Below are 24754 nucleotides of genomic sequence, written 5' to 3'. Positions count from 1 at the left end.
GGGGCCGAACAGCAGAATAATCCTGGGTTCGGTGTGGGGCGGCAGTGGGGTGAGTGGACAGCTGTATCCTATTGTGGGGTTGTGAACCACTGAGGGCTACGACGGGACGAAGCCTCTCCATCTTTTCTAAGTCCCCAGTTCAATACACAATACATTTCCTTAAGATTCTTCCTATGAATCTGAGTCTGGCATCTGCTTTTCCCACTGTTTTATATGGTCATTCCACTTCCAGTCGCTCCGGATAGTTACTCCTAGATATTTTACGGCAGATACTGTTTCCAGCAGCTTGTCGTCAATAGTGTAGCTACACGCAGTAGTCGATTTCTTTTCCCATGTATGAGCAATATGTTACATTTATTTACGTTCAGCGTCAACTGCCAGAGCCTGCACCATACATCAATCCTCTGGAGGTCATGCTGCAAATCTTTACTATCTTCTGGCGTTGCTACTTTGTTATAGACAGCCGCATCATCTGCAAACAGCCTTAGACAGCAACCGACACTTTCTACTAGATCATTTGTACACAGTACATATTGTAAAAAGTAACGGTTCTATCAATTTTCCTTAGGGTACAACGGTAATTACCCTTACATCTGTCGATTTTGTTCCATTAAGACCAACATGCTGAGTTCTGTATGTGAGGAAGTCTTGAATCCAGTCGCAAATCGGCTTCGATACTCGATAAGCTCGTGTTTTTTCACTAAACGGCAGTGCGGAACGGTGCCAAATTCCTTCCTGAAGTCAAGGAACTCAGCAGCAATCTCAGCGCCATTGTCTACGGCGATGTGGATCTCATGGAGGCACAGAACGAGCTGAGTTTCACAGGATCTCTGTTTTCCGAATCCATGTTGATATCTATAGAGGAAGTTTTCCTTCTCCAAGAACGTCACAATTCTTAATCACGTTCGTGTCCACCTGTAGTGTGTACGCGCAATATACATATTTAGTCTTTAGAATGCACAGATAGTTTGCTGAGTTATGCTTGCCACCTATCTACCTGGAATACAAATTAGTTTGCACCCCGAATTCAATCAAGTGTCTGGCAACTTGCCAAGAGGTCAGTGGAGTAATGTATGGTCCCTCCGGTTAGATGTGGCTCGCTGAATGTCGACGGTTAACCACACATCGCCACTGTGCGTTCCTGAAACTTGTGATCTGGAGTTTCCTAAGTTGTAAATTCAAATTATAGAAATAAAGGATCATTTGTGAATTTTATGCGAGATATGCCAAATTAATCTCCAATGATGGAGTTTATTTCCACAAACAATACAGCAAACTGCTACTGGTGAATGAACACAGCGACGGATTATTACAGCGTTCCAGACCTCGGCTTAGTACTTCACAAGTTTCGAGTTAAGCTTCAACCTGATCAAATTTTCAGCCAAGTGCAGCGCAAGTGAATCCAATAATTATTCGCTGATACATTTCTAAGTCTGCAGTGCTTTCACTAGACCAACATTCTAACTTCAGATCGCCACGAAAGAATATAGTCCCAAATTGAGTGTAAGAAATAATTCAAACCTTCTACGCGATAGACTCATCACTGAATCTCGAAGTCAGTCGCACCAAATTCTATAGGTCCTTTGAGTTATACCTAGATATTGAACGAGAACAGAAGTCAGCCTTCGCGAAAAATTGTCTAATAAGGGGATCACACGACTATCGGGGTGTTGTAATTTTTTATGATTACGGTACATGCAGTTCAGAGATCAAATACCAATGCCCCAAACTGGTTCCCTACGACTCTAAAGAATTCTCGACAAAATCGACTTCGAGGTTCTTCGACCTATTTTAATTCAATAAAGGCAGGCTCTATCGGCAGTGCTCAAGACTGGTACTCGTTGGATAGCTGGTTCGAGTCTCGTTTTTTTTCGTTCAATTCGAATACGGAAGGCGTTTAAATATAAAATTAGTTATATACCTTCCCTTTCTTACTTGTGTCTTTAAAGCACAGGTTAAAAACTCTTTGAGCAGCTATCTAGTCAACTTTCCTGATTTTGCTGACGTGACTTTGGTGTTTCGACATTGTTTTTTTTATATACGTGTCGACCGATCTTTGACCCCAAATCCAAATGATCCCAAGTCCAAAGGGTTCTGTTAGACTTAAACGAAGACCAGAGGCAACAATTTTCTTGATTGGGTGTCCGAGAACTTAGTTGTATCGGAACAAGATGACTTTCTTCATATTCGGTTTCGTCACTAGCACCACTTTCGGTCGCTTAGTCATCAGAGTTCTGCCAAAAACTGACTGGTACAGGCGCTCTGAAAAGAAAGATAAATGAATAAACAAAACCTACAACAAAAATAAAATAAAATGCAGCTTCCACTGCGTTCCTACTAGTGGGTACAGTCATTTTTAATGCCAGCAACTAAAAGTTACAACTTTCTAAGCCTATTTAAAATAAAAAACATCATTAGTTCCCTAAGCATTTAGATATAAAACACGACTTAGCTAAATTTCTCTTCATGAAATGAAATACTTAATATTTTCAGTTTTTCGCGGAATTAATCACTTATCTTAGCTTTTACAAACATGATCAGACAAATACATTTTACATTTCGTCCGGAGCTAGCAAAACATTGTTATCTTGCACCGTTCGCTACTTAACCATCAAATTGGGATAATCGGATTAACAGAAACGTAACTGCACATGGTCGTATACACGGAAAGAAATTGATGAAAGGATAAGAATGTCCTAGATGCATACTGTGGTGTGATATTATTTGTTTGTCAACATTAGTTAGTGATTGTGATTACTGGATTTATATGGTTTGTTAGCCCTCGTGGTTAAATAAATACGTTTATCAAGAATACCGTACCATCTCTAGACAGCGCTTCCCAAGTGCCATCTAAAGTTGATTCAGAGATAATAGTTTCATCTGTGTACTTCATTACTCAAACAAGAATATCAACCCTTATTTTTAATATAAATTAGGCATGGCGTAGTTCAACATTTTCTATTAATCCGCTTGAAAATATCTGTAGTGTCTTCATATTTCCTGTCGAAAATATTATGCACTCACGCTCACGTCTTATGTTGTTGTTCAGGCAGTAAGTGCGTGATAAACTAAACTTTAGAGATAGTTTGTTGTCACTCGGAGAACAGTCAGGCGTCTACCCGAGCAAGAGAGAGCACCTCTTCAGTTTGCTAATCTGCCGGTTTCGCCATCGCCCGCCACTCAGTCTCTTTAAAAGCATATGGCGTCTTAACGGCTAAATAAGCTCTGCCGCCGAATCTTCCCATCTTCTCACCTTTCAGAATATAAGAGCGTTAGCCTTGTTTCAAGGATTGTGGTTGTTGTTGTGGTGGTGGTCTTCAGTCCTGAGACTAGTTTGATGCAGCTCTCCATGCTACTCTATCCTGTGCAAGCTTCTTCATCTCCCTGTACCTACTGCAACCTACATCCTTCTGAATCTGCTTACTGTATTCAGCTCTTGGTCTACCTCCCTCAAGGGTATTAAACCAAAAGCGTACCGCAATAAGGTAAAGAGGGATGTTGCACACATTACATCTTTAACAAAGAAACAGAGCAACTGAACATGTCACAAAAAAACGTGTCGAAATTAAAAACAAGTTATTCCAGAAAAAATTACGCTAGAACAAAAATATGAATATTTGTTAACCGTGAGCAGGCAGAGATGAAGTTCTTACGTCAACAAACACATCGTAGTACTTTCACCACGTGAGAAATCACTATACTACCGTCTGTCTTTCGTGTGCTATTACAGCTTCAGTCATGATTTACCATGTTTTGTAATCGAAGTTGTTGCAAGTAATAGAATTTTCAAATGGTTCAAATGGCTCTGAGCACTATGGGACTTAACATCTTAGGTCATCAGTCCCCTATAACTTAGAACTACTTAAACCTAACTAACCTAAGGACATCACACACATCCATGCCCGAGGCAGGATTCGAACCTGCGGCCGTAGCAGACCCACGGTTCCGGACTGCAGCGCCTAGAACCGCACGGCCATCGCGGCAGGCAGAATTTTCAAGTAGCTATATTAATTCCTGAGATAATCAAGCGATCTAAATATTTTAAAAAAGGCTTTTTTCTTTAATTGATCTGAAGATGGTTGTATGAAGAGCCAAAACTAGTCACCATTTTATATGCTTTTATTTACGATCTTCACTTTCAAAACTTTTGTGGAAAACATTTTTACCTTTCTTTGACTTTATTTCCAAGCATGAACCTGAACGGGCTACAGCAGCATCAGCCTTCAGTCTCAGCAATTTAATGTGTAAATTAGGGTTTACCCCATTTATCATATTTCCTCTTATCTCTTTTACACATCATTACAGCATAGCTGACCAAAAACACCCAGTCGTTGTTATCCTAGTTTCACATATTCGAAGAAGAAACATGCCTGTACAAGTATGCTTGAACTGAATAAAGGCGAAGGAGTTTTATGCACGCTTGCTCGAAACGCTCGATCAAGCAAGGTTGTCAATCTTGCAAGTACGTGTGTAGCCATCTTAACGCTGACGAACAGCTTATTGCTGGTTACGCCAACGCCAACTCTGTACTACTGGAAGTGGTATGCGTTGGAAGACTATAAAAACGGAGCTAGCAGAACAGTGCGCACCTTTTCACACAACGGTCTCATCAGCCACACGTACCTTCAATCATTTATGCTACACTCCGGAACGTCTACACTGTCTTATCAGAACTATCCAGACATCTATTAGTGTACATTAATATAGTCTGGGTCCGCCCTTCAGACTTACAGAGGCTTTGCTAGGGACATTTCCAGTGACTTTTCTGAATGTCTGCGGAAGAATAATTGCCTGTTCTTCTTCAAAAGCCGAAACTAGAGAAGCTGGGACTCGGCGCTGGCCAGTCCATTCCAGGAATGGTATTGTCCATGAACCATCGCCTGACAGATGGTGCTTTATGACAAGGTACACTGCCATACTGATAGAATCTGTTGCTCTACTGTACAGAGTACACAATCCTTGCGCATTTAGCATTCCCTTAAGTGCAGTATGGGAACCACACCCTAACCACGACAAACACCCCCTACCATAAAACCATCTCCTTCATACTTACTGCTGGCACTATACATGATGACGGCAGGTAACGTTCTCCAGCCATTCGCCAAACCGAAACCCTTCCGTCAGAGTGCAGCTGGGTACAGCGTCATTCATCAATCCAAATCACTCGTTTCCAGTCATCGACTATCCAATGCCGTCGCTGTTTGCGCCACCTCAGGCGGCGCTCGGAACTGAATACAGAAATACGAGGGTTATCTGGAAAGTAAGTCCCGATCGGTCGCGAAATGGACACCACAGTGAAAACCCGGTGCAGCTCTGCACAGATGTGTTGAGTAGTGTCTCTAGTGTGACCATCGATCGCATCAAGACGCTCTTTCCAATTTTGAGCGCACAGTGAGTTAGTAAAGGTGCCTAGAACAATGATGTCTCCCACCAAATATGAGGGCCCGCTGAGAGGCTTCGCCTTAATGAATGCAGCCCACCTAACACACTGCTACGCACTTCTTCATGGCAATTCTCAGCCGCACTTTGCAGGGACAGTGAAGACACTCCTGCAGTCTTTTCGATGGGAAGTCTTCGATCACCCACAACACAGCCCTAATTGGCTCGTCTTGAGTATCATCTCTGTTCACATGAAACGCTGGATACGAAGACAATAATTGGGCGCAGGCTACGCGCTATACACCAGCGTAGAGAATTATCGGAAAGCACAGGAGGCTGCCTTCTACGACGATGGTGTTGGAAATTTGGTATAACGCTCGGACAAATGTCTAAGTGGGAGCGGCGACTATGTAGAGAAGTACCTGGGAAGTGTAGCTAACTCTTGCAAATAAAATATTTCTGACGAAATAAATCTCGGGTGAACAGTATGAATGTGCATAGGACACAATATTTCGGCAATCGACCACGTTACCATCATCAGGTGCGCTGATGTACATCACATTGTGTCCTATGCACACTCATACCAGGCTGTTCACCGGAGATTTATTTCGTCGTAAAATATGCCTGAAGAAATTGAAGAACCACATCAAAATGTTTCTGATTTTCAATTTGGTTTTTTAGCAACCGATCGGAACTTACTTTCTGGCCAACCCTCGTATTTGGCTTGTGAGGAGCTGCTCGACCACTCTACATTCTTTTGAACTCCCCACCCACAGTAATTTCGCTATCTGGAGTACTGGTAGCACTTTGAAAGTCAGGAGTGATTCCTTCCGCTGATATCATGCCGTTTTTTATAACTGTCCTCCTCAATGCCTCAAATGTTACTGTCTGTCAGTATGTAAGCTCTGCTCGGTCTCAGTTTAGCTGTGGTTGTTCCTTCGCGTTTCCACTTCATGATCACGTTAGCTAGAGTCGACATGGGGACAGCTTTAGAAGTACTGAAATGTTCCTGATCGATTTGTTACTCAAGTGAAGTGCAATGAACAGTCGACGTCCGAAGTCGCTGATTTCTCCTTGCAGAGCCAGTCCGGTGTAGCATCTTCTCTACTGACAACACAATACTCCCCACCTCCTTTTACACCAACAGGTCCGTCTCTCTTGATATCTAACGGTCGATTCCGCATTAGGGGACAGTCGTGCAGTATCGGCCGGCTTACAGTACCGGCCACCACTGTGATTTCCCTTTCCGCCACCAAATGACGGAAGCGAACAGTAAGCAGGAGAAAGCTTGTGTATCAGTGTACACTCGAATTGGTTACCTTCTTCCCCTCTTCAGTGCTTTGTCTGCTCTGACTGCTTGATGGTGTTACCGGAGCTCTTAGTTTAGTTTAGCTATGTCATGTTCCGTAGATAATTTTCACGATTATTTTATCGATGTGATGTGGAACAAGTAAAATATATATACAGTGCTAAAAATAATATTACTGAAAGTTTTAGTTCTACACATGTGACTGCATTTAGAGGTAAGATACTTTTTTTTTCTTTTTTTTTTTTTTTTTTTTGCCAGTTCTGAAACAGAAACTCGTCCATGGAATAGAAAGACTTGTCCAAAAGAAATGATTTTAAGCTAGATTTAAAACTTGATCTGCTGCTTGCCAGACACTTTATGTTGTTGGGCAAATAATCAAAGATTTTTGCTGCTGAATAATGTACTCCTTTTTGAGCAACTGAGAGCTTCAATAACGGATAGGAAAGGTCATTTTTCCCTCTAGTGTTGTACGTAAGCACATCACTGTTCTTCGAGAAATGAGATGGATTCTTTATAACTAATGTCATTAGCGAATATATGTGCTCTGATGGTGCAGTTAAAATCCCTAACTCCTTGAACAGGTGCTTACATGACGTCCTCGGGTGAACACCACTAATTATTCTCACTGCTCTCTTTTGTGCAATCAGTACTTTATGTCTAAGCACACGGAAGATATTTTAAGGCCTGTGGTACCCCTTTTTAAGTTAGGGGATTAATTTCGTGTCTATATTTCGGTTAGCTATATTAAGTGAGAAACAACGTCTAACAAACATTTCATGGTAATTTCTATAAAAGAGCGTACAATATTACTAGATCATACTGAGTGTTTGTCGTACAGTACTAGCTGCCTGCATGTCTTTCAGTACTGGCCAGAAGTAATTTCAGTGTTTGAATTATATATCTTCTTCTTACTTCTTTTCAGAATGAAATGGCGGAATATGTGAATAAAGTAAGAGGAAAATGGAATGAAGAGCGCATGAAAATGCCTGTCATCAAGGTTATGTCTAACGAAACGATCGCGAGGTAGGCAGCTGAAGCTTTTTCAACAATTATAAAAAAAAAAAAAAAATCGCCGCCGAATGGAAGAAATTGAAATCAGAAGGAATAGTCGGGTAGAGTGTTGAAGAAAGCTGAACTTAAGCCGGGTGTTCCAAAATAAAATAACCAGGCAAAAGGTGGCCATGGAAAGCCAGTTACAGAGCGGCGAAGAAAATTGGAATTTTCTGGAAATAATGGGCCAACAGAAGAGACTGAAAAATCCATTATGTGTCTGGGTTTTTTTTTAAGAAGACTGAGTGCTATGCACCAAGTGTAGAGGCTGGACACATATTGGACGTGTGGATCAGGAGAATATTTCGTATTTTATTTGCGATCTCTGTAAAAAAAGTGTGCTAAACATTGGTGAATTTAGCTGAAATAGGAACAATGTTGTCATGCTCGTCTGTCCTATTATTATTCAATAAGCGTCAGTGCAGTGTATCATTAACAACCGATATTATCGGGGAACAGACAATGGCCGATACTGCAAGACATCTTTTACATGCCTATTAATTGTAACTCATTTACTTTAGATTTAATCAAGCACTATAAATGAAAAACACTATAATGTGCTACTCATAGAACATACACTTATAATAGGGTGAGATAACAGTATATTAATGCTTCTATTAACCCCCACAGTTACACAGTAAAGTCAAGAAACATGTTGGCCGTTCCTCCACGACAGTCCCCAACACATGCATACGGATGCTTTGACCAGATAGTACACTGCTGGCCATTAAAATTTCTACACCACGAACATGACGTGCTACAGACGCGAAATTTAACCGACAGGAATAAGATGCTGTGATATGCAAATGATTAGCTTTTCAGAGCCTTCACACAAGGTTGGCGCCGGTGCCGACACCTACAACGTGCTGACATGAGGAAAGTTTCCAACCGATTTCTCATACAAAAAAAGCAGTTGACCGGCCTAACCTGGTGCAACGTTGTTGTAATGCCTCGTGAAAGGAGGAGAAATGCGTACCATCACGTTTCTGACTTTCATAAAGGTCGGATTGTGACCTTTCGCGATTGCGGTTTATCTTATCGCGACATTGCTGCTCGCATTGGTCGAGATCCAATGACTGTTAGCAAAATACGCAATCGGTGGGTTCAAAAATGTTCAAATGTGTGTGAAATCAAATGGGACTTAACTGCTAAGGTCATCAGTCCCGAAGCTTACGCACTACTTAACCTAAATCATCCTAAGGACAAACACACACACCCATGCCCGAGGGAGGACTCGAACCTCCGCCGGGACCAGCTTCACAGTCCATGACTGCAGCGCCTGAGACCGCTCGGCTAATCCCGCGCGGCAATCGGTGAGTTCAGGAGGATAATACGGGACGCCGTGCTGGATCCCAACGGCCTCGTATTACTAGCAGTCGAGATGACAGGCGTCATATCCTCATGGCTGTAACGGATCGTGCAGCCACGTCTCGATCCCTGAGCCAACAGATGGGGATGTTTGCAAGACAACAAACATCTGCACGAACAGTTCGACGACGTTTGCACCAACATGGACTATCAGCTCAGAGACAATGGCTGTGGTTACCTTTGACGCTGCATCACAGACAGGAGCGCCTGCGATGGTGTAATCAACGAAGAACCTGGGTGCACAAATGGCAAACCGTCATTTTTTCGGATGAATCCAGGTACTGTTTCCAGCACCATGATGGTCGCATCCGTGTTTGGCGACATCACGGTGAGCGCACATTGGAAGCGTGTATTCGTCATCGCCACACTGGCGTATCATCTGGCGTGATGGTATGGGGTGCCATTGGTTACACGTCTCGGCCACCTCTTGTTCGCATTGACGGCACTTTGAACAGTGGACGTTACATTTCAGATGTGTTAATACCCGTGGCTCTACCCTTCATTCGATCTCTGCGAAACCCCACATTTCAGCAAGATAAGGCACGACCGCACGTTGCAGGTCTTGTATGGGCCTTTTTGGATACAGAAACTGTTCGACTGCTGCCCTGGCCTGCACATTCTCCAGATCTCTCACCAATTGAAAACGTCTGGTCAATGGTGGCCGAGCAACTGGCTCGTCACAATACGGCAGTCACTACTCTTGATGAACTGTGGTATCCTGTTGAAGCTGCATGGACAGCTATAGCTGTATACGCCATCCAAGTTCTGTTTGACTCAATGCCCAGGCGTATCAAGGCCTTTATTACGGCCAGAGGTGGTTGTTCTGGGTACTGATTTCTCAGGATCTATGCACCCAAACTGCTTGAAATTGTAATCACATGTCAGTTCTGGTATAATATATTTGTCCAGTGAATACCCGTTTATCATCTCCATTTCTTCTTGGTGAAGCAATTGTAATGTCCAGTAGTGTATGTAGTGCAGAAGCTGTTACATAAACGTTTCAGTGTTTCAATTCGTGTCTTTGTATGTGAATTATTCGTTGATTAAATGCTGTACGAAAAGGTTGGCCATTCTGAAGATGTTAGTCTCTGGATAGGCTTTAAAATGCTGCATCTCAATTTTTTTTAACTTCAGTGATGTAATGATCAGAATCTTTACTTTGTACCAAGTGTCCCACCAGTGTCCGTATACTATACCCGGCTGTGCAGTTACAGAACCGCCTTGGGAATTCTCAGCTCGCTGAACGCACGGTGAAGTAGCGAGCCCCTATTTCAAATGGCACTTGCTCGCTCTTCGATCCGGACACGACGACATGCGTCACGTTTCAAGTACTTAGACATTAAGTGCCGTTCTGAGACGTGTTAACTCGTACACTAGTGACTCAGGTGTGTGTGGACGTGTGTGTTTCAGACCCGGAGGTTCGCTACGGCATCGCAGCAGGCAACGTGGGCGGCGCCTTCTCGGTGGACGCGGAGACGGGCGACGTGCGCGTCGCCAGGCCGCTCGACTTCGAAACCCGCAGCAGGGTAAGTCCTCCGCAGCCTCCTCCTCCGTCTCTCACTTCCAGCACAACCGGCAAGTCGCCATGTGGCCGCTGCCGTAGCTCTTTGAAGCATTCTCAAGAACGCTGCTCCTCTGTTAACAGCACAGCTAAACTGACCTGCTTTTTGAACAAAATCATTTTGGTCGTTGGGCCGCGTCAATAAAAAAACACCTTGAAAGTGTTGTTAACAAAAATTCTCTATTTAAACTAGACTGAACTGCATGCGACTGCTTTAGTCTTTAATTAAACTTGCAAATGACTGCGTATTTAACTGAACTGAACTTTATCTGACAGCATGATAATATTGTTGGAAAATTAATACTCAAAATACACATCTGACTGCATGAAAGTTTAGTGGTCAAAATAAATGAAAGTCACCAGCCTGCATCTGACTGCGTCTGTGGACTTAGCTCGTGCACTCCTTCCCGTTTAGCCGATAATAAAACATATATTCAACTCAGCTGTAGTGCAATAGCATAAAATTGTCATTCTAGATACCTTTACTCATTTTGGCCCTGTTTGTTACTTAATAAAAATTCTGTCCTGATCTGAATAATTTGCCAACTGTGCAATGGCATATAGATTATTTTACTCTGATAAATGAAATTATTAGCTTTACTCATGAGAACTTTACTTTAATGTACCTTTTGGTCAATGCAAGCACAGGATGCGGAGAACGACATAAGGTGTGAGATGAAACTCTAATTTTATCTAAAAAATATTAAGGCACATGTGAAAAACTAAAAAAAACTTCTATAGCATGGATTTACGACAGTTTCACAAAACGCTTATTGCATCAACAATGGGATTTCTATCTAGCTTTTAGACAGTATTTAACCAAAGAAAACCTATTTTATTAATTATTCTTTCTAGTTTCCCCAGGTATGTGCCGAGTTTCGCTCAATATATAGCTTATTACGTGCGTAGCGCCAATTCTTACTTTGATGCTGTCACGACCCGGCTAGCTCCGACTCGAAACACGTCTGCTGTCTCTGCGCATCTCCTCACCACCACTCAAACTTTTACCGCGTGCACCTAGCTCTGTCAGCTGTCAAAGATCTTACTACTCGAAGATGTACTACTCGTCCAACCTTGCGGTTGGGAACAATCGACATTTTTCACTGGCTCTATCCTGATCGAATCTCAGCACATACCTTTCAACCTAAACAACTGAAACGCCTACGTTTTGAGCGATTTTGTAGCGGACGTTTCGGCGGCGCGGTTCTTTCCTCCCTTTACGACGGACCTGCACCTACCTGTGAACATTGACTTATCAGATCATCAGTAGAAAAGCCGAGCGAAACCTACTGTACATCGACGTAAACCAGGCTGCAATTAAAATCACTAACCTACGTTTTGGGAGAAAGTTTTCACACGAAATGAAAGTTTGAAGATTTTGTCCTCAACTAATATATTCTGAAAAGGTGAACAAGTATCACTGCCAAGCCTGTGCTAGTCTTAACGCAGTCACTCACAATCCCTTTCACTCACGTTAGCAAGTTTATGGTGTTGCATTTCCCAAAAACGTAATAGCCACAAAAATACTGTTTTTTTTATTGATAATGCTCGCCAAATATTAAGTCTGTCGGTACCAAATGCAGTCACAGTTTTTAGCCACCGACCTGCTCAATACGCCACGCGGAATATATGTCTTTTGTCGTCACAAAATTCACTTAAAAATTCCGAAATTTCTACACACACATTAGAATAATTATCCCGTAATTTTCCAACACTTTTGATGTATGAACACTGCTAGGTCCGGCAACTTATCGTTTCCATCGGATCTACTACTAGACACATCCTAACTGTTTCATGGCTAGGCTCCTACTCTTCTCTAGTAGTGATGGGGAGCTCGTGAATGAGTCGTTCAAATGAACGCTTCACTCCAGTGAAGTGTGAACTAACCACTCAATTTCAATGAACTGGTACTTCAAAGTCTTCACAGATAACACACTCCGCACTTTCTTCTAGTTCACTCACTCTCTTCCCCTCTCCCTCATCCCATTACATCGGCGTTACGTCACTCATTCTCCCTTCACTTCAGTCCTCCCTCTACTGCCTGTCGACGAATCGCGCGGCGTTTGTGGGAAACTATAGATTTGAGAGGGGCGGGGTGGTGAGGGGCGAGGGGAAGGCAGCGTCAGCTGCTTCCTGCAGTGCTGACATCATTACCCGTGACTATTTGTGTAGTTCAGTTATACTTCGCGTCACGCACAGCCAACATGAAAATAAAAGTTTTGTTAATAACATTGAAAGAGGGATTTTACCTGAAATCGTACCAATTACTACAGGTGACAGTTTACGTTTTGAATTTGGAGGGTTATATTATTCTCAACAAAATAAAATCTACAGGAATACTTCTGAATAATTACTTAACGTAGATACATAGACTTTGTGACAGTGGTAAACATATTCACTCTATTTGGGATTAAATTTTAAAGGAACATGAAATTGGACTGCATTTTGTTGGTAGCCCTAGTTTTTCAGTCCATGAATACAACAAATAATGTTTCACTTGGCAGATAAAGACTTTTTTGGGCGCTTCATGAGAAAATGTCGAGCAAGATTAAATGTAATACCTTCTTTATATGTGACAGGCTTCTCTGTTTGTCCCCTTCGACGACCATGGTCTATTGAAGTTAGCTCAGACGCTGTAAGAGCGTAAAACGTTGCGTGCACGTTACTGCATAGTCGGCCATCTGTTGGTAAAATTATGAAGTATTACGAACCTTTGCTGTACGTGCGAGGCGAAGCGAGCGTAGCCGCGACTGAGCGGCGAACTGGGCAACTTCGCCAGGCTTCCGCACTTCATGAATGAACTACTTCATTTGAACGCTTCACGGCAAAGAGTGAAATGAATGAAGTAGTTCACGGGAATCAACGAGTTCGACCCATCTCTATTCTCTAGAATACTCAAAGTCTTCTCTACCAGCAGAGAAAGGCACGCGAAGAATATTGCTTTACCATTGGTCAGCTTACTCAACACCCAATAACAAAACAACATTCTCCCGCATCAGTCCGCGCTTTTCATCAATAACCAATCGAAAAATAGTAAACCTAACGACTGCACTTTTTACCGACGTAATTATCTAATATTCTGAAGTTTTGTTTATGCATAAAGTTATTTACTATTGTTATTTATACCTAAATTAACTTTCCCTTTACCATAAACTTACTTTACAAATCTATTCTACAAAAATCCCCTTTGTCCACATCCATACTTCTTCGAAATGTTCCCACACTAAATCCCACTACATAACTCGTTAAACAATTATCTTCATATTAACCTTAAACCACACTCACGCATCATTCATACTGCTAAAACACATTTATAACATTTTACCTACACAAAAAGACATAACAACACTTTATGAAAATACTAGAACAGTTTATGAAAAAATTCTGTTACTTTAGTGCACTCTAGTGGGCACAATCGAAACTAAATCAGTCCCCTATCCAATATTGTCCTCTATCGGCTGATACATAAACTACGTGCGCATCCAGTCTCGCGTCACCATCTGTCACTATCCAGCTCTGAGACACATCTCCCACTTAACCACCTCCAAGGCAGGATCGGTATAAGGCGCTACGCCTCAACCTCTCAGTCTGCCGGAAGAGAATCACAGCAAAGGCGGTCGAAACGTCGTCGGCCTTTCATATGTTTTAGTGTTTTATAAAGATGCGCCTAATAGTCAAAATTATTTCATTCAATCTGACACTTACCGTAGAAGCCTACGAACCTACAATTTGTTTTTTATTTCACTATGCCTGTGAACCATGACGTATTTTACAGTTTGGAATACCAGTAGTCGCCAAACGCTACCTGCTGTATACAAACATACGCTGATGAGCCGATGTACAGGGTGATTCAAAAATAAACAACAGATTTCAGTTGTTTAATACTGTGAAGGATAGAAACACATTGCGCATGTCACTACGTAGAGGAAGGTTCAAAGTTTTGTATTCACACAGACTCTGTACCATATACTCAACATGAGCACCGTGCGTTGTTCGAGAAATATCGAAACGGTATTCCAAATAACTTCCGGGAATTTAGCCAGGTAACACTTTCAGCGACCGCCGATATTTCGGCGGCAGAACAAGGCAAACTGCAGCGGACAGGAGACGTACATGCAAATTTAAAACCTCGGTTCTCGGACTGAAGCAGGAAAGATAACACACACGCTGAACACTAGTGCCACCAAAGATGACCAAAGTCAAAGCTATCGACAGTGAGACTACGAATACGCAAGTGAGGTAGCATTGACTCTGTCCCTCTGTTTTATGACAAGAGAGAGAGCCGGATTCCAAACAGAGTTTAACCCTTTCGTGGGCGAAATTATTGAGCAGATTTTTTTAAATGAATGGAGAGCAGATAGTAGTTAACAGATAGGTATATTTATCATACAGAATATCAAATTTGCTCCATTTGTGAAAGTGAGGTCACATTACAAGGAGTTAAATGACAAAAACAACTTTTTCAATATATGTCATATTTATTTGATAAATTTACTTCTCTTGTTACAGTCATTGTTCACAATTACTTGCCAAGAAATTTTCTGAAACATGGCTCTATGCAAAGTGGCATTTGACAATATGTACAAACACAGCGAGTGCTCTTTTCCTTAGCATTGGTACTAAAATGACGTCACGTCCAGTAGGTTTCTCCTAAAAATGGGTTCATGCTCCCCTACAGCCACATGATGAAAATTGTCAGGTACTTTACCCCTTTTTGCCAGAAAGACAGGTTTTTGTCCACGCCTTTTTTGGGATGAGAAGCCAGCGATTATTTGTCCGGCTAGATGGCTCCTGTATGTGAGCTGATCATGCTGTCCACTTCCTCTTTTACTTATTTTCCACAGGATAAAACTGTTCACTGCAGCAACATCCACCAGGAAATAAAATATTCTGTGCCACCATTTTACAGAACGTCTGCCAATAGCATACCTTTCTCGTAATTGATCAAATTTGTCGACACCACCAGTTATTTTGTTGTATTCTGCCACAACTTCAGGACAAGAAATCTCTGTACTAGTGCTGTCCTTGTTTTTCCTTTTCACTGTTGCTGTTTCTCATGGGTCATGAATTGAGGACAGGAAAGTGACAGGACGGTTATCCATCCATTTTACTGCAGAAATTGCTCCTTTTGTTTCAAACTGGAATTCTCCTCGTTCCAATTTTACGTTTTCCTTCATACATTTGGGTAAATCAAAAGTATTTACCTCATACTATAGCTTTGAGGAAAAAAATCACAAAATGTCACGCAAACAGCACTGAAAGGTTCCTCTACAGAGCAACACTCAGCTATACAATGCCTCTGCGCGAAGGTACAGCAAAAACGGCGGGAACTTCCGATTGGAAGCAGTACCCTATACTGTTCACTAGGTGGTAGCACCGTACGGAGGTGGGAATTGTGAATCCCACGGGACTTAGGAGCGAGTTCATTGTAGTGGGAAGCATGTTTCCCACGGCTCACGAAAGGGTTAAACAGAAACCTCCATCCCTGTTAACGAGGTTGCTCGCTAATTTAATCTCAACTGCTTCCTCTATAACATTGTCCCAATAGCTGGACGTGCATGCCAATATGTGGGTGTTATTATACAACATGGGGTGACCAGTATCCAAGCAATGTTCGGCAATAGCAGATCTACTTGGCTGCTGTAATCGTGTGTGCCGTTTATGCTCAGTACATCGGTCCTCCACGGTCCTGATAGTTTGACCAATATATGCCATGCCGCAGCTACGAGGAACACGATATACACCCGCCTTACGCAGACCAAGATCATCCTTAACACGACTCAAAAGCGCTCTAATTTTAGATGGAGGTCGGAAAAAAAAACATTTCACATCGTATTTCCGTAAAATACGACCGATCTTGTTGGAAATGTTTCCTACGTAAGGCCAAAAGGCAGTAGACTTAGGTGTTGACTCAGAATTATCATCAATCACCCGATGTACAATTGGTCGATAGCGCAACGCACGTTCAATCTGTCTATCACTATAACTATTTTGACGAAATGTAACTTCAAGATGGGACAGCTCAGCTGGCAAAGTCTCAGCGTCAGAAACAACATGTGCACTGTGTACCAAGGTACGAAGTACCCCTTCACGCTGAGCCAAATGGTGACAACTATTAGCCTGTTAGTACGAGTCGGTGTGAGTACGTTTCCTGTAGACTGCATGTCCCAATGACCCATCATCCTTCCTCCTAACCAACACGACAAGAAAGGGAAGACAACCATCCTCTTCCACCTTCATCGGAAAACGAATGTTCTGGTGGATCGAATTCAGATGTTCTAGAAAGCCATTCAAATTCTCCCTACCATGAGGCCAAACAACAAAGATATTGTCAACATATCTAAAGAAACAGGCGGGTTTCAAAGGCGCAGACTTCCATAAACAAATTTGCGATCAAAGGAGACAACGGACTACCCATCGCAACTCCATCTGTCTGTTCGTAATACTGGTCATTGAATAAAAAGTAAGTGGTTGTCAACACATGTCGAAAGAGGTTAGTTAATTCAGCACCAAACCTGGCCTCAATTAACCGCAACGAATCAGACAGAGGAACACGAGTGAAGAGAGAGACCACATCGAAACTCACTAAAATATCAGTCATTCAACCGCAGTCCCTCCAAACGACGTAAAAAATCACACGAATCAACAGGTCCCTGTTTATTGAATTCGATTTTTCAGCTCTTGAAGAGTAGCTGCTATAGGTGGGACAAAGACGCTTTTATGTGCCCCCAGAGAAAGAAATTCGCAAAGTGTCAGGTCTTGTGACCCGGGAGTCCAGAAACAATTAACTAGATCTTATTGTCCATTTCTTCCAACCCAATTTTGTGGGACTGTGGTGTGGGGATAACGCCACACGTCAAGATGAAAGTGAGACTTGGCTCCAACATGCATGAAAGTGAAGCTACCAACTACTAACTAGTTGATGGTTGCAGACACGACATCGCTTTTACATATTTCTAAGGAAGCCAGATCATAGATATCGGCCACTAATGGAATCGTGTATACGATTGGAGTTCAACCCCCCAACGTTAGTTAAGGGTATCGAAACTGTTTGCGATATAATAAAATAACATCAAAATGACGGTTGCAAGTGTCTCAGTTTATTACGTAAGTGAACGGCTGAAGTCCATCATTCGCAAGGATGGACACAGATGCTCTGTTTCGGTGAGTCTCTTTCATGTTCGACGACGACGCCAGGGGTCTGTGACGCCAAATTCTTACATTATGCCGGTTTATTTTACCCGAAAGTTGAAATGTTGACTCGTCCGAAAAGTTGAGTCCTTCGTAAAAACTGTCTTCTGCCATATCCTAGAAAAACAACACGCAAAATTCTGTTATGGTCGCCGGGACAGAACTGCTCAGTAAGTGCAAACATGTGAAGCTTCACATGCAGGCATCATTTCAGAACACGCCACACCGTTGAGGAAGTTGAAGTTCCTGACCTTCACGTCTTGTGGACTTCAGAGAGCTCCGTGTGAACTCATCTCCGATACCGCCGACATTTTCATCAGACGTGCATAGCCGACCAGTGTTCTTCCCTCTGCATATCGAACCAACTTGCAAGGATTTTGTAAGCCAGTCACAAATCTGTTTACGCAGAGGCGGCTTCCTGCTGAATCGACGGCGGAATGCACGTTGCACTTAAACAACAGATTGACTTCGCACAAATTCAATAGCACAAAATGATTTCTCTTGTGGTGTAGCCGTCTCGTTGCTACAAACAAACACAGAGCAGATTGAGTCGAACTTTGGACCTTCATCTATTCAACGACGTGCGCAATGTGTTTCTATCATTTATTGTTTACCCCTATAACGTACAACAAAAATCTGTTCTTTTCTTCTGAATCACCGTTCAGGCAGTAGGAAGCTAGGTTGGAGCGGTATGGTGCTGGTGCCCAAATGAAAAACCTAGTACACAATATGAATTTATGAAACAAACTTGATGTCTTGAAATTACAAATGCCCGTGATTAAACAAATTTGCATGTCACACGACTCGCAACCAATTACAGTTTAAAAAATTATAACTGCACTTATTACGCTAAAGTCATCAAGCAAAGATTATTCAAACTTCGGGGATCAACAGTGCCGGCAACTTTAAACTTTACTCAAGAAAGGCATTCAATCAGATTCGACTAGGATGAAATAATTTGTCAAATAAATGAAAGAGTCATTAAGCGAAATTAAATCAAGATAGATTATGTGAAAGGATTCAGAAACACACGCTTGACGGCAGCCCCAAAATCTACGTCACGCTTGTAGTCAAAGAAATTCATTACTTAGTAACCAATAGCAAAAGATTTACTAGTTTATTAAACAACAAAATTAAAATGTCTTAAAGAACAATATGAAGGCGCTCATACAAGTACTTTTTGGCAGCAACAGCTGCTTCACGCCTAACAGCTCACAACATGAGCTTATACTCATTACGTTTTTCAGATAACTTAGCCAAGACACTTCACAGAATTTGAAATCAGCCAAACTTTCCAGCGATCGGTCCGAGAGTCAATTTCAAATTACAATTCCGAACCCAAAATCATGACAAGCCACTCAATTCTAGCTGGCAAGTTAACGGCTCAGTTTATTATTTAACAGGCACACGCTTAACCGGTGGAAGGCTCCACCAAAACATATCAAATGGGCATTTAATGTTGCGCCCAGAAGACAATGAAATAGTTAAATAGTGGACCAACAAATAAACTTTTTCTCACACAGGCTAGCAAGCGGTGGAACTAACTTTTAGCTCTCTCGGATTCACGCCACTTAGGAAATCAAACATCAACCCCAAGGCAGTGGTCTACTTCAGTGCATTTAAAAGAAGTTTGCCGTAACTGAAACATACGACACAGCAATTACTGAACCATCCATAATACAACGGTACCCATATGTAAAATCACAAGGAACAATTTAACACCAAATTGTCTAACATCTAAGTCTTTGTTTCAAGTACAGGAAGTTAACAAATCTTTACCCTGCCACCTTGGTTGGTCATGATCCGTACCAAAACCTTTGACTATCAAACATAATTCAAGTAGTCAGTTCAATGGCGCGACCCACGCCCCGTTGCACAGTACAATGTAGAAACCATAACCGGAACACAGTCTGATTACAACGCAAATATACAGAACATTAAATTTCTAGTGTACAATACACAAATCCGAATGCACACGGTAAAAAGAACTGCCACTGACGTAAATGAGCCCACCTAAGTTCAAAGTAACGTCACCGCAAGACAAAAGACAATTCTAAGCGTTAACGACTCTCTGAATTCAACAGGAAATTTATGTATCACAATAATTACAAAATACAAGTCCGAAAAGGATTGCAAAACGCGCGACCTGCAAATACACTACTGGCCATTAAAATTGCTGCACCACGAAGATGACGTGCTACAGATGCGAAATTTAACCGACAGGAAGAAGATGCTGTGATATGCAAATGATTGGCTTTTCAGAGTATTCACACAAGGTTGGCACCGGTGGCGAGACCTACAACGTGCTGACAAGAGGAAAGTTTCCAACCGATTTCTCATACACAAACAGCAATTGCCTGGTGAACCTTTGTTGTGATGCCTCGTGTAAGGAGAAGAAATGAGTACCATCAAGTTTCCGACTTTTAACGGTCGGATTGTAGCCTATCGCGATTGCGGTTTATCGTACCGCGACGTTGCTGCTCGCGTTGGTCGAGATCCAATGACTGTTAGCAGAATATGGAATCGGTGGGTTCAGGAGGGTAATACGGAACGCCGTGCTGGATCCCAACGGCCTCGTATCACTAGCAGTCGAGATGACAGGCATCTTATCCGCATGGCTGTAACGGATCGTGCAGCCACGTCTCGATCTCTAAGTCCACAGATGGGGACGTTTGCTAGACAACAACTGTCTGCACGAACAGTTCGACGACGTTTGCAGCAGCATGCACTATCAGCTCGGAGACCATAGCTGCGGTTACCCTTTACGCTGCAGGACAGACAGGAGCGCCTGCGATGGTGTACTCAGCGACGAACCTGGGTGCACGAATGGCACAACGTCATTGTTTCGGATGAATCCGGGTTCTGTTTACAGCATCATGATTGTCGAATCCGTGTTTGGCGACATCGCGGTGAACGCACATTGGAAGCGTGTATTCGTCATCGCCATACTGGCATATCACCCGGCGTGATGGTATGGGGTGCCATTGGTTACATGTCTCGGTCACCTCTTGTTCGCACTGACAGCACTTTGAACACTGACGTTACATTTCAGATGTGTTACCACCCGTGGCTCTATCCTTCATTCGATCCCTGCGAAACCCTACATTTCAGCAGGATAATGCACGACGACTGCTGCCGTGGTCATCTCATTCTCCAGATCTGTCACCAACTGAAAACATCTGGTCATTGGTGGCCGAGCAACTGGCTCGTCACAATACGCCAGTCACTACTCTTGATGAACTGTGGTATCGTGTTGAAGCTTCATGTGCAGCTGTACCTGTACACGCCATCCAAGCTCTGTTTGCCCGCATCTCGTGGTCGTGCGGTAGAGTTCTCGCTTCCCACGCCCGGGTTCCCGGGTTCGATTCCCGGCGGGGTCAGGGATTTTCTCTGCCTCGTGATGGCTGGGTGTTGTGTGCTGTCCTTAGGTTAGTTAGGTTTAAGTAGTTCTAAGTTCTAGGGGACTTATGACCACAGCAGTTGAGTCCCATAGTGTTCAGAGCCATTTGAACCATTTGAACCAAGCTCTGTTTGACTCAATGCCCAGGTGTATCAAGGCCGTTATTACGGCCAGAGGTGGTTGTTCTGGGTACTGATTTCTCAGGATATATGCACCCAAATTGCGTGAAAATGTAATCACATGTCACTTCTAGTGTAATATATTTGTCCAATGAGTACCCATTTATCATCTGCATTTCTTCTTGGTGTAGCAATTTTAATGGCCAGTACTGTACATTAATTCCGATCACATTGTATACGAGGTCAGTAAGCTTGTGGTAAATTAACAGATACGGCCAGTGGCCTAAATGCACTCAGCCTAACTCACAGCCAGACGAACGCAACTTAACACCAGTGTCTCAGCAACATAAATATCAAAATCTGCTTAATGACCAGACGCTGTAGTGCTCACCACAAGGTCTAGTCTGTAACACGATCTGCAAATTAACGTTCAGTCGCTATCTGTGCAATTTCAAACAGCTGACAACCGCCTGTTCCAGTACCTGCCGCCTTCTTACGACCTTGCTCAACCATTCTCACCAGCGCCGCGCTCTGGCCAACACTCTACAACGGGCCTCCGTTCCGTCTCCAGGTGTAAAGGCAACTCCCCTCTGCTCATGCCATGCGAGCCTCCATATCTGCGTTTCTCAACTCGGCAAAGCCCAGGCCAAAGTCAGGAAATGGCACTCGTTCGACAGATCGCCGGTGCCTTGCCCAAAAAGGGTTTTGAGTCATCTTTGTAGGGCAGTACAGCAACGATATTGCGTGGCGCCGATTCGATAAGTGGTTGGTAGATTGCCGAAGGTATGTAGCACCATGCGACTGTACACATTTAATGGGGGTAGGACGTCAAACGGACAGACTTGGAGCAGGAGAGGCATCACAGGACATTTTAATTTCCAGTGTCTATACTTTTACAAATAAATTCATAAAACTTTGTGAGCATCACCAGGAAAGATTCAGGATTCACACTCATTGCAGTGGAAGTTCGAAAACATAACAAAATAATTTTTTATTACGTGTGAAATTTCATCTTTTTTTCACTTACTAATGGCTGCATTTGTTGCTATAGGTACACTTTTCTTCATAAGTTAGAGAGATTCTTCGATGAATTTCGCACAGCATACATACCATACTTACAGGTGTATGAAACTCTAGAATTTATTTAATATTTGAAAAAACGAATGAGCTGTTGTATTTGAAACTTCATGTTTTTAAAAAACACAAATTTTTGTAGTAAATTACCTCAATTTTTACCACAGTTTTTTATAGATTTAGAAAATTCTAGAGTTTCATACACCTTCAAGTATGGTTTGTATGCTGTGCAAAATTCATCAAACCATCTCTCTTACTTATGAAGAAAAGTGTGCCTATAGCAACAAATGCTGCCATTAGTAAGTGAAAAAAATGATGAAATTTCACATTTAAAAAAAATTACTTCGTTATGTTTTCGAACTTCCACTGCTATGAGTGTGAATTCTGAATCCTTCCTGGTCATGCTGAAAAAGATTTATGAATTTATTTGTAAAAGTATAGGCAGTGGAAATTAACATGTCCTGTGGTGCCTCTCCTGCTCCAAGTCGGCCCGTTTGACGTCCTACCCCCATTAACGCAATTCCCGTAATTTACGGACCGGTGATATGTTGACGTGGAGCACGCGCCCTATAGCATCCCAGATGTGTTCCACCAGGTTCAGATCAGCATAATTTGGTGGACAAGACTTCAAAATTTCATTATCACATTCCTCGGACCACTGCAGCTTGATTCTGACCTTGTGAGACGAACGGTTACGCTGTTCGAAGATGCCATCGCTGTCGCTGAAGGCATCGAACACGAGGTTCAAAAATGGTTCAAATGGCTCTGAGCACTATGGGACTTAACATCTATGGTCATCAGTCCCCTAGAACTCAGAACTACTTAAACGTAACTAATCTAAGGACAGCGCACAACACCCAGTCATCACGAGGCAGAGAATCGAACACGAGGCTTGCGGGTGGTTCGCAACAGTGTTCACATAGTGCACTGCTTTCTTGGTCCCTTTGATTACTGGCATAGTTCTAATGGAAGTCCAGATGAACGTTCCCCTAGCATAATACTGCCCGTAGGGGTCTACGTCCGTGGAGCGGTGCACTTTTCGAGCAACCGTTGGCCTGACATGTCAGGAAATGTGATTCATTCGACCAGGCGAGACGTATCCATTGACCCGCAGCCACTGCAGCCATGACAGACGATGTCGTTGACTTAACATTTAGTGTGAAGCTCTGTATCCACTAATGCACGCTGTACAGCGTGATCCGAAACACTGGCACCTGCACCAGTACTCCAATTAAGGCCTGGCTGTTCAGACGCTCTAGCTTATTTAGCGTTACGCAGAGTGCACGTGCAGTATTTCACTGCGGACGCGAGCTAGATTTACACCCCAGTGCAAAGAGGTGTGCTATGTTTTCCATGTACTGTTGTGCTTCGCGTCCTCTACGAGGAGTTCCAGGTGTTGAACCAGATGAGTGGCTAATGACTATAAAAAGTACCGTTGTGCTTCGATTACAGAAATAAACTCTCATCCTGTTCTGATTTGCTAATTTCTGAACAGTGTGACCTGGTTTCTCATATGGATTTAATCTGTCTCTTGTAAACTAAACTACAGCATGACTCAACTAAGACGGCATTGTCAGGGCTGACATTACGCAAGAAAAGTGTTTTGTTTCCCACTATGCTGCCGGTCGCAACTACAGAATGAGTCTAAAAGGACTTTACAGCTTTGGAATGATATTGAAATTTATTGAGAAAACTTGCAAAATCGGTAGATGCTTCATTTTGTAGCAAACAACCTTACGTTTCACATAAAAATGTCAAATGTCATTTTGGTTTGGTGTGACTACCATTTTTGATGCGGCAAACATTCCACGGGTAATCAGTTTCTTCCACACTCGTTGCAGCAAATCGGGCGTACCTTGGCCAACGTCAGTATAGATTCGATTTTTCAGGTCGTCTAAATTGTTTGGTAGGAGAGGAACATACACACGGTCTTTAATGAAACTCCAGAAAGAGAAACCCAGTCGTGTAGAGTCTGGGGAGCGAGGTGGCCATGCGATTGGCCCTTCACGGCCAATCCACCGACCTCGAACTTCCGCGAGGAAATGAGGTAATGCACCGTCTTGCTAGTAGTAAACCATCCCACCTCGGTCGTCCTCATCGATCTGTGGAATTAACTGCTATACACAATACCAGTGACAGTTTTCTCCACGAACAAGAAGGAGCCATACACCTTTAGTTTGCTAAGGGCACAAAACTCATTAACGTGTTCTAGGGTTGCATGTGGATTTTCGCTGCCCCATATTCTGCAGTTGCGGCTGTTCACCATACCACGGATACGAACTCATCGCTGAAGATTATTGTGT

General features: G+C 42.8%; 1 protein-coding gene across 1 annotated transcript in view; it reads left to right on the top strand.

Moving 5' to 3' along the window:
- Nucleotides 1-978: 978 nt before the first annotated feature.
- Nucleotides 979-24754, top strand: part of LOC124620079 (neural-cadherin-like) — a 198997-nt gene continuing 175221 nt past the window's right edge. Inside the window, exons 1-2 of the mRNA XM_047146746.1 lie at nucleotides 979-1057; nucleotides 10517-10632. Coding sequence (XP_047002702.1) covers nucleotides 979-1057; nucleotides 10517-10632 — 195 coding nt within the window. The remainder of the gene's footprint in view (nucleotides 1058-10516; nucleotides 10633-24754) is intronic.

This window comes from Schistocerca americana, chromosome 6, assembly GCF_021461395.2.
Source record: "Schistocerca americana isolate TAMUIC-IGC-003095 chromosome 6, iqSchAmer2.1, whole genome shotgun sequence".
In the NCBI taxonomy this organism is placed as follows: domain Eukaryota; kingdom Metazoa; phylum Arthropoda; class Insecta; order Orthoptera; family Acrididae; genus Schistocerca; species Schistocerca americana.
This window is presented reverse-complemented; position numbering and strand designations above follow the sequence as displayed.